General features: G+C 37.2%; 1 protein-coding gene across 12 annotated transcripts in view; it reads right to left on the bottom strand.

Moving 5' to 3' along the window:
- LOC127842628 (stromal interaction molecule 2-like) overlaps positions 1 to 15,869 on the bottom strand; it is a 122,441-nt gene that overhangs the window by 52,511 nt on the left and 54,061 nt on the right. For all 12 annotated transcript variants that reach the window (XR_008031799.1, XR_008031801.1, XR_008031800.1 and 9 more), the window contains exons 5-7: positions 12,462 to 12,577; positions 5,191 to 5,365; positions 1,018 to 1,108 (exon numbers count right to left, since the gene is read on the bottom strand). Coding sequence is in view for 8 of the 12 variants with exons in the window: in XM_052372239.1 (XP_052228199.1) it covers positions 1,018 to 1,108; positions 5,191 to 5,365; positions 12,462 to 12,577 (382 nt within the window). In the remaining 4 variants the exon portion in view is untranslated. The remainder of the gene's footprint in view (positions 1 to 1,017; positions 1,109 to 5,190; positions 5,366 to 12,461; positions 12,578 to 15,869) is intronic.

The raw sequence follows: 15,869 nt of genomic DNA, 5'->3' as shown, positions 1-15,869 counted from the left end.
ATTTTAGCAAACAGAATCAGACCGACTGTTTGGGATTTTCTATCGGTCTTTCATGACCTCAATTGGTCTATGACCGACAAAACCGACAAAAATATGATCCCTGCATTAAATTATAATAGGGTATTACTTTAAATATTTTGGGGGAAAAAATGATTAATAGCATGATTATACATTTTGTCATTTTGAATCATGTTTTTATATAAACATTTTGGGTATAATTACTGAACCAAGTGTACCTTTTTGCTTCATTATAAAGACTTCAGTATTTTTTAAGTTTTTGCAATCATCATCAACATTTATGGAAATGTTTTATATCTATGATAAAGCTTCTTCAAAGCTTGACATTCAATTGACATTTGAGTCTATGTAATCAATTTTACCTAACAAGAAGGCTGCATCAGTAATTTGGTATAGCAGTTAAAGGTTGATGAATCAGACATTGCTAAAGAATTCCATTATTAGGCATACAGCCAACTTCCTAACAGATATCAGAATTAAATGTTAGGCAATTATGTTCATAGACTAGCAATAAAATGCATTTCTCTCCCTTTTGTTCATTATCTGTGGCGCTATGGTGCCTTCCATTTGAGCACCCATAATTAGTTTTTTAACGCCAAGGTTTTAATCCGAGATATGAAATATATTTTTATACTTTCCTCCAGATTGTAAAACCTGTGCTTCTTATTAGTCTCTGCATAAGAAGCCTGATATTTTTTACATTTAACGAGAATTCACAATTCAAAATGGATAATTGAGCAGGGCTTTTTTCCTGTCTTTGATTTTGACCCCCCCCCCCCCATTTCGTAAAAAAATTAGTTGCTAACTGTTCATAATTGTTAAAAATGAGTTGCAAACTTTCTAAAATTGTGAAAAATAGAGTCCCAAACTCCTTAAAATTGTGAACATTTGAGTTGCAAACTTCGTGAAATTGTTAAAATTTGAGTCACGAATTTCTAAAAATTGTGAAAAACGGCCATTCTTACAGAAGGAAAAAAATCCCTGTTAAGTCTATGTTACCTTCGCTATTTCAATCTCTTCACGATATTTTCTTTCAATGTCTTTCTTTTCTTGTACCACCTCATTTTGGACTTCTTCTGCCTTCTGTAATCTGAAATGAGAGCAACTCTGCATTGCCTTTTAGCATCTATTTGAATTTTGCTCTAGGAAAACAGGGCTTTATGCATGTGTGTAAAGTGTTGACCCAGATTAGATTCTGCAGTCTGCACAGGCCAATCAAGGACAACACTTTCCCAGTTGACTGGATTTTCATTTAGAAGAGACTACCTTTAAAGGAAAAATTCCATAAAAGCAGAAATTGTTGTCCCTGATTAGCCTGTGCACACTGCAAAGGCTAATCTAAAAGTACACTTTACTCACATGCATTAAGCTCGTTTTTTCTAAAACTCTCCTTAAATGTTTGGTGTTTCAGTTTTTCTGGCCTGCAATTTGATTACAGTGCTATTAAGATATATGAGCCAATTGTATTTAATGAATAAGGTCAAAACCAAAGCTCTAACCTCTAAATGCCTGCACATAGCTATGATTCATTTCCATTTAATGTGGAGATATATAATAACAACAATAATTAGATAAATATACAAATTAATTAAGAGAAGTATCAGGTGTATATGACAGGTAAATTAATGCCTCAAACACTTCTGCCATAGCCTGTCTAAGGTATGATACAATAATTGAGTGAACCCTCCTTGGTTTCATTATTTCCAGTCTGAAACAGATGTACAGCATTTAAACAAGCCCTAATCAATACGGGTTCAAAAAAATATTCACAAACAGCTGTGTGCATCTTGTAGCCACATCACATGTGATATCTCACATTTCAATACAGTCTGCACAAATGCTGATAAACTGTGTTCAATATGGAAATCAACCAGACAAATATGGGCCACTGAGGAATCAAGTTGAACCTGTTGAACCAATAAAATAATGCACTAAGTTTGCATACTTTTTACTAATTTAAACCTATTTGTAAACTTAAAATCATATTAAAGGGTAAAAACTATTTCTCTTATAAATTTTTGCTCAAAAATACAATTAAAACTATTTTTGTTCATACAGATTCTTATTATATATTTTATATATTTCTGTGTTCCTATATGTCAAATCATACTATATAACCTGTGTCATGTTGAATGGGGCTTTTTCCTAATGCAGTCAACATAGCTCCAGACCCCCCCCCCCCCCCCCCCCACAGTGGTGCAGTCTGGGCAAAGGAATTGTGGTCTCATTATAGGACAGGGAAGTTCCTGACCACCCAGCACAGTGGTGCAGTCTGATCAAGGGAATTGTGGTCTCATTATAGGACAGGGAAGTTCCTGACCACCCAGCACAGTCATACAGCCTGGTCAAGGGAATTGTGGTCTCATTATGAGACAGGGAAGTTACTGACCACCCAGCAGTTGTGCAGCCTGGTCAAGGGAATTGTGGTCTCATTATGGGACAGGGAAGTTACTGACCACCCAGCACAGTTGTGCAGCCTGGTCAAGGGAATTGTGGTCTCATTATAGGACAGGGAAGTTACTGACCACCCAGCAGTTGTGCAGCCTGGTCAAGGGAATTGTGGTCTCATTATAGGACAGGGAAGTTCCTGACCACCCAGCACAGTGATGCAGTCTGGGCAAAGGAATTGTGGTCTCATTATAGAACAGGAAAGTTCCTGACCACCCAGCACAGTCGTGCAGTCTGGTCAAGGGAATTGTGGTCTCATTATAGGACAGGGAAGTTCCAGACCACCCAGCAGTTGTGCAGCCTGGTCAAGGGAATTGTGGTCTCATTATAGAACAGGGAAGTTACTGACCACCCAGCAGTTGTGCAGCCTGGTCAAGGGAATTGTGGTCTCATTATAGGACAGGGAAGTAACTGACCACCCAGCAGTTGTGCAGCCTGGTCAAGGGAATTGTGGTCTCATTATAGGACAGGGAAGTTCCAGACCACCCAGCAGTTGTGCAGCCTGGTCAAGGGAATTGTGGTCTCATTATAGGATAGGGAAGTCACTGACCACCCAGCAGTTGTGCAGTCTGGTCAAGGGAATTGTGGTATCATTATAGGACAGGGAAGTTCCAGACCACCCAGCAGTTGTGCAGCCTGGTCAAGGGAATTGTGGTCTCATTATAGGACAGGGAAGTTCCTGACCACCCAGCACAGTCGTGCAGCCTGGTCAAGGGAATTGTGGTATCATTATAGCACAGGGAAGTTCGAGACCACCCAGCAGTTGTGCAGCCTGGTCAAGGGAATTGTGGTCTCATTATAGGACAGGGAAGTTCCTGACCACCCAGCACAGTCGTGCAGTCTGGTCAAGGGAATTGTGGTCTCATTATAGGACAGGGAAGTTCCAGACCACCAAGCACAGTCGTGCAGTCTGGTCAAGGGAATTGTGGTCTCATTATAGGACAGGAAAGTTCCTGACCACCCAGCACAGTCGTGCAGCCTGGTCAAGGGAAATGTGGTCTCATTATAGGACAGGAAAGTTCCAGACCACCCAGCACAGTTGTGCAGCCTGGTCAAGGGAATTGTGGTCTCATTATAGGACAGGGAAGTTCCTGACCACCCAGCACAGTTGTGCAGTCTGGTCAAGGGAATTGTGGTCTCATTATAGGACAGGGAAGTTCCAGACCACCCAGCACAGCTGTGCAGTCTGGTCAAGGGAATTGTGGTCTCATTATAGGACAGGGAAGTTCCTGATTACCCAGCACAGTCGTGCAGTCTGGTCAAGGGAATTGTGGTCTCATTATAGGACAGGGAAGTTCCTGACCACCCAGCAGTTGTGCAGTCTGGTCAAGGGTATTGTGGCCTCATTATAGGACAGGGAAGTTCCAGACAACCCAGCAGTTGTGCAGCCTGGTCAAGGGAATTGTGGCCTCATTATAGGACAGGGAAGTTCCAGACCACCCAGCAGTTGTGCAGCCTGGTCAAGGGAATTGTGGTTTCATTATAGGACAGGGTAGTTCCAGACCACCCAGCAACTGTGCAGTCTGGTCAAGGGAATTGTGGTCTCATTATAGGACAGGGAAGTTACTGACCACCCTGCACAGTTGTGCAGTCTGGTCAAGGGAATTGTAGCCTCATTATAGGACAGGGAAGTTCCTGACCACCCAGCACAGTCGTGCAGTCTGGTCAAGGGAATTGTGGCCTCATTATAGGACAGGGAAGTTCCTGACCACCCAGCAGTTGTGCATTCTGGTCAAGGGTATTGTGGTCTCATTATAAGACAGGGAAGTTCCAGACCAGACAGTTGATGAGAAGGCTGGTCTAGCTACATATGGCATAAAACCCATTTTCACATGACCCGGCTTGTACACTGTTCAGACACATTGACCTATGATTATTATTTTTCAAACATATCCATAAATGGTTGTTTATACAAATGCTTCTTATTTGTTGACATATTAACCAATGATTTTTACTGTTCTGATGTATCAAACAATGATTCTTACTTTTCTTACATATCAACCAATCATCCTAAGTTTGTTAACCTTTTGGACATGCCAATCAATGCATCTTACTTTCCTGACATGTCAACAATGATTCTTACTGTTCTGACAAACTGAAAAGTTCTGTTTTGACCTATGGACAAATGAGCTTTATTGACATATTGACCAAACCTAAACTTGCTTTTCTGACCAAGGTTTGTGAACTTGTGAACTTATTAACCAGTTTCTTTCTGTCCTTACTAATTTAACAAAGTATCAAAGAATCCTACTTTTCAAACATATCGACCAATGATAATTACATTGTGGACATATAAAACAATGATTGTTACTTTTCCTACAGATTGACCAATCATTATTACTTTCTGACATATTGACCAATCATAACTTCTTATCCAGCATATAAACCAATATTTTTTTTTTGACACATCAACCAGTGATTATTACTTTTCCAAAATATAAACCGATGAGTATTACTTTTCTGACATATTGCCCAATAATTATTACTTTTCCGACATATTAACCAATCATAATGACTGTTACGATATATCAACCAATGATAATTACTTTTCCATCATATTGACCAATAATATGCATTTTTCTAACATATCCACCAATTATTATTACTTTTCAGAGATCAACCAATGAGTATTACTTTTCTGATATATCAACCAATGATTATTACTTTTGGGACATATCAACCTATGATAATTTCTTCTTGCACATATCAACCAATGATTTTTACTTTTCCGACATATCGACCAATGATTCTTCAGCTTTCTGCAGAGAGTCAAGGTCAGACATCATCTTCTGCAACTGCTCTTTAGCGCGTTTGTTCTGATGATGAGCGAACCACAGACCACACGCCGCCACCACCAATGACAGTGCCAGCAAGATGTCTTTCAGTATGTTGTGTGGCTCTGTAAAATAGAACACGTTTGTGGTCATTACATGAGCTGTGTTCCCAACAAACTGGGTTTAATGCATGTGTGTAAAGTGTTATCCCAGATTAGCCTGTGCAGTCTGCAGAGGCTTATCTGGGACAAAATACTCCACTTTTATGGATATTTAGTTCAAACAAAATCTCTTATAAACAAAAATCCAGTCTATCATTTGTTAATGTATTTTAAATTCAAGACTTTAGTCTTCTTTTAAAATCTCTAATAAAGGAAGAATATTTGTCGTGAATATCAAGCAACTAGTGTAAAAGGTTTTGACAGAACAGTTCAAAATTGTCATCTTTAATAAATGTTTAAACTTCTAATAAAACAAACTCTGGTTAAATTGTTAATATATGGCTATGAAAGATGAAAGAAAGGTCTCCACAAAGAAATTGATAACTGACATATAATCCTTTTCCATAAAACAGTCTCATGATATCTGCTTTCATTGCTTTACGCAGAAGTAGTTGGTTTCACAATTAAATTGTCTCAACAAACAGAAAATAAACACTTTACAAGAATAAATAAAATATCAAGCATTTTACAAATTAAATTTACTAGCAATCATTAATATTTTTGTTGTACATTATTAAATATATAGTTTTCCAATTTGTGAATAGGACATATCAGTTAAAAGCAAAAAGTACAAGAGCACCGCATAACAGGTGCCATGCTCGGCTGCGAAAGCTTGTCAGAATTTTTTTTTTTTAGAGGTCACAGTGACCTTGACCTTTGACCCAGTGACCCAACAAGAGATGTGTTTGTCAAAAACACAATGCCCTCTACTGCGCCGCATTGAAATAACATTTTTATTTATCATTTGGCAGGTATAGAAATCATCTCCCTTTAAAGGTTATTACTTCCATTGAATTTTGTCCAATCCAACCAGGGGGGGAAGGAGGGTCTAACAGTCAATTATGACCATGTCAGACATCACTGACAACCACGGCCTGTCGTTTAAAAGAGATCATAGCCAGAGTTGATCATGTATCTATGGACATAGGTCAACAGGTATGTAATGAATATCAAAGAAATTATAATTATATCATTAAAAAAAAAAATTTGACAAATCAATCATTTGGGTTATAAATAGGGATGTCAACGAATACCGATTTCGGTATTCGAATATTCGGTCACCCTTCCGAACGAATATTCGGATATTCGGTCAACATCTGTTGGAAAAAAGTCAACTTTGTTTACCGTACCATAACTCCATGAATTCTACTTTCGTTTTTACCGGAAGTTCACCGGAAGTGTTTAAATATTGACACAGCGTTGCCGTCGTTAATTCGAAGCTGATGTTGTTGATTACTTTTTATTGTTAAAATTGAATGACAAAAACTGTTTTTAAACTATTAATATCGTACATCAACAATAGAACGAGAAACATAATATTACATGACGACAAAATATTACATGACAAAACAGTTAGATCTACATATAATTAAAGCTGAACTTAAACGAATTACTTAGTATGTACATAGACACAACACACTTTGAACCTGTTTAACAGACTAAACAGTCAGTCTTTTAAAGTTGCCACGTTTAAAAGACACTTGGATCGGCGACTTCTTATCGGATGACGTCGTGAAATACGTCCAAGCAGCGAAAGGCGTAGGTGGCATTTTGCTTGGACAGATATTGAATTTATGCGTGTAGCAATTATAATATTTTCAATTAAATGAGGGTGAAATACCAAAAACATTTCTTTAAGTATAAAACCTGATTGAATATTGAGTAATTAATTAATGTTTTGACCATACGATACGCAAATACTCATTAGAGGTTGAGTAAATTATTTTCTAAAAGCTTTTTTGATTGGACAAGGTGATTATAACCATACGATCTGTTTTGTTTTTCACACCAAGTCGGCTCTTTCTTTACTCAATAAATCTTTGATCATTTTAAATGTAATTCGAGTTATTAGATCAATACGGGTCGGTGTTTTAATTTCCATACGGTCTTATTTGTTTTTACACAAAGTTGGCTTTTCCTTTACTCATTTAATCTTTGATGATTTTAAATGTAATTCGAGTCATTGGATCAAGTGCAGGTCGATGTTTTGATTGCCGACGCGATTTGCACCTATCATAATTTTGACACAAAGTGTCTGGCTTTGTTAGCGGGATTTATGACCAGTATACTGTCATCACTATAGCGACGCATTAACGCGCCTACCGGAATAAACATTATGACACGAGGAACAACTTTTTTGACAATGTTTGAAGCAAATTTTACGAATACAAAGTCTTTGAAATTACTCGATTTTTTATTTTTTCTTCCGAATATTCGATTCGGAAAACAGTATCCAAATATTCGGTCCGGGACCGAATATTCGGATATTCGTTGACATCCCTAGTTATAAATAATCAAAATAATAAATCTGTACAGTAACTGTGAAAAGAACTTCAATTCTTGGTAAGGAAATATATACATTTGTAATATGAGATTTATAATTATAATAAATTACTTCCCTAGAAAATAATTGTCTGTAACAAATCTCTATTTTTAATAGCAAATAATTAAAAGCCACTACCGTGACTGAAGATTCAGCACTCAAATGTGCAGCTCCATGAGATACACATGCATGCCAAATATATAAAGTGGCTATGTTCAATATTGAATAAGCTTATTACTTCCCTTAAAGCTGTATTTTTTACCATAGACTGTAAAGGATGACCTTGACCTTGACATTTTACCACAATGTGTTTGTCAGAAACACAATGCCACCTAATGCGCCGCTTTGATTTATTAAACAAACATATATACGTGGGCAGGTCAGATAACTATGTCCATTTAAAGCTTATTACTTCCCTTGACTTTGTTTTTTCGACCCAAGACCTTAAAGGATGATGTTCACCTTGAAATTTTACCACTCAAAATGTGCAGCTCCATGAGATACACATGCATGCCAAATATCAAGGTGCTATCTTCAATATTTAAAAAGTTATGGCCAATGTTAAGGTTTTAGCACAACGCCTACGGCAGACGGCGAGCTGGCTATGACAATAGCTCGGGTTTTCTCCAAAAACAGCCTTGCTAAAAATTATTTCTATGATGTAATTTTTTATTTTATTTTTATTTTTTTTAAGTTTGTTTGTTAAATGTTTATTATCTAGTGATATAAACAAGAGGGCAATGGGCCCTAGGGTGCTCACCTGAGACCCGAAGGAACTAGCTAAAAATGTGACTTCTAGAGTGTTTTTTTCGGCGTAGCTGTATTAAGCCAGCTTTTCACCTTACCTGACCTTTGTAAGTGTCCAATTAAATTCAAATAAAATTTCCCGCGGCTAGATACGAATGAATACAAATTATTTATTCCATTGGCTGATTTGAGTATACCACCAGAACATTGGAAACATATCCGCATCTTTGTAACACTGTTCTACTGCATGAAACAATTTTATCTCTAATGAAAAGGCTTAATAGATAGAACAGTTTTACACTAAATTCTCAACATCAATATAGTTTGTGCGTGCACCTTTTATTTTCATACAATTACCAGCGCAAAAGCGTTTATACTTAAAGGCTATGTTCTCATATTTAGTACTTACTTCAACATTCCTATCAACATGTAAACATGTAAAAGTATAAAGAGCAGTGGAAGCGAGGCCTCACCGGAGTTTGCGGCCAGTAAAATAATTGTAATATAATAAAGACGCTATCCGTGAACTAGGTGACCTGGAATTTTTTTTAGACCAGAAATATGTTAAATGAAGAAATTCAGCAATATAATTATGGTATGTCAATAAAAGATTATTAATGTGTTTTCAACAATACAATGATAAATATTATTTTTGATTAATTTAACAATAATTATTCTACCATACTTACTAATGTATTAAGCATGAGCGCAATCATTCTCGATACTGTTAATAATCGAATCAAATGGCAATGCCAGACAAAGCACTAAAACAGGTTTGTTCGAAGAACCCGCCTATTAATACTGATACTTCGCTTGTGGATGGTTGACTCATATGTTTTAATTTCACTTCCATTCTTCTTTTGGTTTTCTGTTTTGTTTCTATAGGTTTGTGACCAGCAATAATGTAAAATAAGCCGCGAAAACTCCGCTTAACATCCCGTACTGCGTGTGATGCAGCTAAGAACTGCACAGAAATAGACATTCGCTTTCCTTGATCTCATTCATTGAACTATCAACGCCGTATATCTTTTTTAAAGATATTTCTTGTTAACTATATAACAAGGGCTGTTTGTAAAACATGCATGCCCCCCATATGGGCTGTCCATTGTAGTGGCAGCCATTGTGTGAATATGTTTTTTGTCACTGTGACCTTGACCTTTGACCTAGTGACCTGAAAATCAATATGGGTCATCTGCGAGTCATGATCTATCTAACAATGGAGTTTCATGATCCTAGGCGTATGCGTTCTTGAGTTATCATCCGGAAACCATTTTACTATTTCGGGTCACCGTGACCTTGACCTTTGACCTAGTGACCTCAAAATCAATAGGGGTCATCTGCGAGTCATGATCAATCTACCTATGAAGTTTCATGATCCTAGGCCCAAGCGTTCTTGAGTTATCATCCAGAAACCACCTGGTGGACCGACCGACCGACATGTGCAAAGCAATATACCCCCTCTTCTTCGAAGGAGGGCATAAATATAAGGAAATAGACCCCCCCCCTGGAGGCCATTTTTTTTTACCGATCCAAACCATTTTCGAACTCAACTGTCATATCCATGAAACAAATGTTCTGACCAAATTTCATAAAGATTGGGCAACAAATGTGTCTTCTAGACTGTTCTCATGTTTTCAATATATACATATAGAGACAACTGCCCCACCCCCTGGCAGCCATGTTTTTCAAATGATCACGACCATTTTCGAACTCGTCCTAGATATTCACAAAACCAATGATTTGACCAAATTTAATGATGATTAGGCAACAAATGTGACTTCTAGAGTGTTCACAAGCTTCTTTTTTACTATATAAATAAGGAAAAAGACCCCCCCCCCTGGCGGTCATGTTTTTAACCGATCAAAACCATTTGTAAAATCAACCGTGGTATCCGGGAAACAAATGTTCTGACCAAATTTAATGAAGATTGGGCAAAAAATGTGTCTTCTCGACTGTTCATATGTTTTCACTATATACATATAGAGAAAACTGCCCCGCCCCCTGGCAACAATGTTTTTTCACCGATCATGACCATTTTTTAACTCGTCCGAGATATCTATAAAATCGATGTTTAGACAAAATTTCATGATGATTAGGCAAAAAATACTATATAAACATAAGGAAAAAGACCCCCCTTGGTGGCCATGTTTTTTTACCAATCCAAACCATTTTCGAACTTAACTGACGTATCCAGGAAACAAATGTTCTGACCAAATTTCATGAAGATTTGACCAAAAATGTGACTTCTAGAGTGTTCACATGTTTTCACTATATACATATCGAGAAAACTGCTCCCCCCTGGAGGCCATGTTTTTTCACGGATCTGGACCATTTTCGAACTCGTCCGAGACCAATGTTTTAACCAAGTTTCATGATGATTGGGCAAAAATTGTGACTTCTAGAGTGTTCACAAGGTTTCTCTATAGCCATGTAAGGAATACTGCCCAGTCCCCTGGCGGCCATGTTTTTCAATGGACCCAAACCATTTTTTAACTCAACCAACATATCAGTAAGACAAACATTTTGACAAAGTTACATGAAAATTGGGCATCAAATGTGACTTCTACAGTGTTCACAAGGTTTTTCTTTTTTTTGACCTAGTGACCTAGTTTTTGACCCAGCATGACCCAGTTTCAAACTCAGTCAAGGTATCATTGGGACAAATGTTCTGACCAAGTTTCAAGAAGATCGGACTATAAATGTGGCCTCTAGAGTGTTCACAAGGCAAATGTTGACGACGGACGATGCACGACGGACAAAAGGCCATCCCAAAAGCTCACCACGAGCACGTTGTGCTCAGGTGAGCTAAAAAAGCAATTGGTCAACAATTGTCAGCAAGATACATTATTATTTTCTTTTATATGGCAAGAAACCATGTAGTGCATACCGTAGGTTTCCACGTATAGCGCGCAGTGTTTTACCTCCAAAATTCAAATTAAAAAGCTGGTGCGCGCTATACATTGATACAACGCTATCCTGGCTGCTAAATTGGTAAAAAATATGTTGTGGCCGTAAATAATCAAAATAGCCGCCATGTTTTTATCCAGAAAACTACCACCCTATAATCGTACAGACTGAGGGGCCATTGTCGAAACAACAAGAAGTTGCTACTGGTAGATATGAACGCGGTAGAAGAAGTTTTGGTCAAAAATAAATTTGTGTGAATAAACTTGCGGACATGTCTTTGTTTGTGTTTTGACACTTCTTTATTGATGAATTCTGATAGGGATTGTTGTCGACATTCCGGAGAGCAGGCAAGGGTAGGTGCGAACGAGGTCTTTTTTGCGGGTAACGGTAGGTGTGAATGGGGGTCATTTTGCACTTCGTAATTGGCAGATGTTATTGAGTAATATGTGTCACGACTTGTTAAGACGCTAATTGACATTTGAGACACTAATTGACACTTGAGAACGTGAAGATATGCAATTGCTTTGTGTGTGTATAAACATTAAACGTTTAATAGTGGTGTACCTCGACAACTGTATCCCTGTCTCCTATGCGACATTCAAATTTACCGGTATTGCCCATGCTTTCCCCAAGGAAAAATCACACGATGTACACTAATTCTTTTTTCTCACGTTTTTCACGAATGCACGTGGACTGTAAATCTTTTGCTAGAAAATTACAAAAATTGTCAGAAAAGTATAGTGATATGCAACCCATGCTCCTAATCATAATGACGCTTCCTATTTTGAATGCTTAATTAAGCTTTCCTATGCCCCGGATTATTGGATTGTGCAATAGTAAAATGGCAGCCATTTTTGGTCCGAATTGGTGGTTTTATTGTCTTTTAATATTTTTTTCTCCATTTTTGCATTTAAAAAACAGCCTGCGCGCTATACACGGGAGTGCGCTATACATGGAAACCTATGGTATATCAAGTACATTCTCAGTTAAAAACAATGCAACTAATAAAACAGCATGTCATACTATTGGTAGGCCCAAATAACACAACGTCCATGGCTTTAAGGGACAACTTCTTCTTGTTGACAGGGTTACGTATGCCCAGGTTTTGGCTGAGGTAATGGTTGGCATTCGCTGCCACCCTGAAAATATACAGTAGAAAAACCCATGCATTATTATACACATAGGTTTATCTTCTATTCTACATATTGATATGAGCCCCACTCTGAGACAACTGGGCTTAATGCATGTGAGAAAAGCCTCATCACTGATTAGCCTACGCAATCTGTACAGGCTAGTCAGGGATGACACTTTTGGACAGTGTCAATCCAGATTAGCCTGAGCGGACTGCGCATGCAAATCTGGGATGAAACTTTACGCATATGCATTAAAGGGATCTTTTCACGGTTTGTTAAATTGACAAAATTGAAAAAAGTTGTTTCAGATTCGCAAATTTTCCTTCTAATTATGATATTTGTGAGGAAACAGTATTACTGAACATTGACCATAGTCCAATAAAGCCATTATATGTATCTTTTGACGATTTGAAAACCTAAAAATTATAAAGCGTTGCAACGCGAAACGCTTGAATAATTTGGAGAGTTCTGTTGTTGTCGTTTAAATTTACAAAACTACGAAGATTGCTTATATAAGGTATAAAATACTTATTCTGTGTATACTCGGCGGAATAGCCGAGAGGGCTTATGCGTTTTTACTTAAGACTAACTCCAGGACTCCGGGGGTCACTGGTTCGAGCCCTGGTACCGGCTACTTTTTTTCCCTTGTTTTAATTTTATTCTTGATTTTTTACTGGAGCTTTTAAGATCCAATGTTTACATTTATCAATATAAAGCATTTAATGACAAACTTCAAAATATGCCAAAATCTGTGAAAAGGCCCCTTTAAGCCCTATTTCCCCATAGCGTGGCTCAAATTAGCATATTTGCTAAACAACATCAACTGCCTTTGCCTTTTTGAGACTCTTAAGTCAGTTTCCTGGGTAGAGCCAGAGCTGGGTGTCCCAGGAGGATGTTGAGAGTGCCCTCATTGAGAACCCGGAATCACCTGATTGATAGTGAACACCATATCCAATTGGACATCACAAACTTTAGCATGCTTGGCTGGCATTAAACAACATCATTAGTTAGCAAATCTGTGATCAAAATATTTTCAAACTGAAAAGAAAATGTATAGTTTGTATCCATATTTAGGATTCAATTTAAAGAGGCATACCTGTAAATTCTACACAACATAATGCATGATAATTTCATTTCAGTAATTTTACTCACATCTATCGTATCACATGTTTTTTTATTTTTATTTCAGGTACATACTGATAAAGATGTTTTGAATTGCAAAATCATGTTGGAAAATAAATAAGGTAATGACTTGTAAACCAAATGAATAGAAACATCTTTGTATATGTTTATAAGATTTGATTGACTGACTCATTTAAAGATTTATCAAATCTATGACCAAATAAACATTTATATAATTATCCTTCCACTCTGTTGCTCTTCGTGGCTTCAAAGTATGCATGGGTTACTGTAACCTACAGTACACTCCACGCGTTTTCCCCAAAAAACGCGCTCCCTCCGCGAATTTTTTTCTGCTAGCGACTAATTCCCGCGGCGTGTATTACTTTAGCCTAGTCGGTAAATGCAGACAATTTCCGTTCTTATCAGTGACCGCCGAGCAACGCCGCGTTAGCAGTGTGCTACTGGGCATGCCAAAAAATTAAAACATTGTTATAATAAATTGTTTAAATACTGAAGTACATGTATAAAAAAAGATAATTGTATAGAAAATTAATACGTATAAAAATTATGTTTTTTAATTCACAGGTACGTCTACAATATGAATGAATATAAGACATTTGACAAATTAATATTTAAATCATAACACATATAAGACAAGAATAAATGTTCCGTAAAATTTCCAAATGAGAATAATAATAAGTAATCCGAAACACACTACTATTTTTAATGTTAACATGACGTTTACAAATGCTTCCAATATACAGTCATCATGTATATTTCCCGACAAAAGCGCGCGAAAATTATGCTGCAATGTACAAGGTATACTCCTGCAAAGCGTGCGTGTATTGATTTTTTTTATACAAACTTTATAGCGCAGAGAACATTGAATTTTGTTGATTTCGGTCAAAAGTTTCTTTGGTATTTTTTAACAAAATTATATCGCGAATAAGTTGATATTTCCTCCAAAATAATTTCAAATCATACACGCCGAATCTTTATCGTTACGGTATTTTAGTAGAGTAATTATTTTAACACTAATTGTACTGTAAACTGATTAAAGAAGACATCTTGGCGGAACTGGATTTTAAGTGTTTGACGTTATGAAAACACGCAAAGCTTGTCTACTGATTGTGTAGACTGCTGTCTGCGGTGTTTTGACAAAAGGGATTAACATGTGTGAATGTCACTCTGCCAATTTGGTCCATCATAACTGGTAAACATTGTTTTGAATGTCCGACGCAACAAGAATACAACTGTGAATATTAAATGCAACTATCAACTCAATAGTTACCACCTTCTTTTAGCAATCAATGGAATAACCTAACTTCAAAGAGAAAATAAATGCATTAGCGAGCAGAGAATTGACTTTGTTCCGACAATTAAAACCATTCCTTATGCATTCGTTGAACGTGTTTACTTGAGTAAGTTATGCCTTTAGAAAGAAAGCGGCTTTTCTTTGATTACGTCAAACTGTCAATTCACATAGATTTGCGAGATTTTTAGGGTCCTTGGTCATTTGTTTACATGTTCAGTATAGAAAATCACCTGCTTACATAAAAACTTTGGATTAAATTATCAAAATAAAAACAATGTTGCAAACTGTGTTTATATTAATTGGTAAGTATTAGTTAAGAGACGACGTTTTGTTTGTCGTAAATCAACGAGTTTTCTATACAACAACAACTACTTCTACAACCACGTCGGGATCGATCTATCTTGGTTGTTTTTTTTGTTTTTTTTGTAAATATTATACTACATGTACATGTATGTACTTGTAATAAATGTAATTTTATTTGAAAATCAGGAAGTCAAACAAAATTAAATTGATCGTTATCTCGTAAAAAGCGGAGTTTCCCCCGCATTGCCAACGCCGAGGGCCACCGCGTCGGCTTATCAGGTTTGCCGATCGTTAACCGCCACGTCCAAAATCATGCAAACACCGCGTCTGGCAGGATTTTCTTAATCTTCCTCCAGGTCAATCACTGCGGAGTATGGAGGGAAATTGGGGAAAACGCGTGGAGTGTACTGTACAGTTTAAAGTAATTACAGTGACTGTTATTTTAAATTCTAATAATAACAGAGGCATGTCATGTGAAAATGGGCCCTATGCCATATGGGACCAGGTCAGTTTCCAGTCTGGCCTGTGCAATTGCGCATTCTAGTCAGGTGCTACGTT

This window comes from Dreissena polymorpha, chromosome 8 (genome assembly GCF_020536995.1).
Source record: "Dreissena polymorpha isolate Duluth1 chromosome 8, UMN_Dpol_1.0, whole genome shotgun sequence".
Lineage (NCBI taxonomy): Eukaryota > Metazoa > Mollusca > Bivalvia > Myida > Dreissenidae > Dreissena > Dreissena polymorpha.
This window is presented reverse-complemented; position numbering and strand designations above follow the sequence as displayed.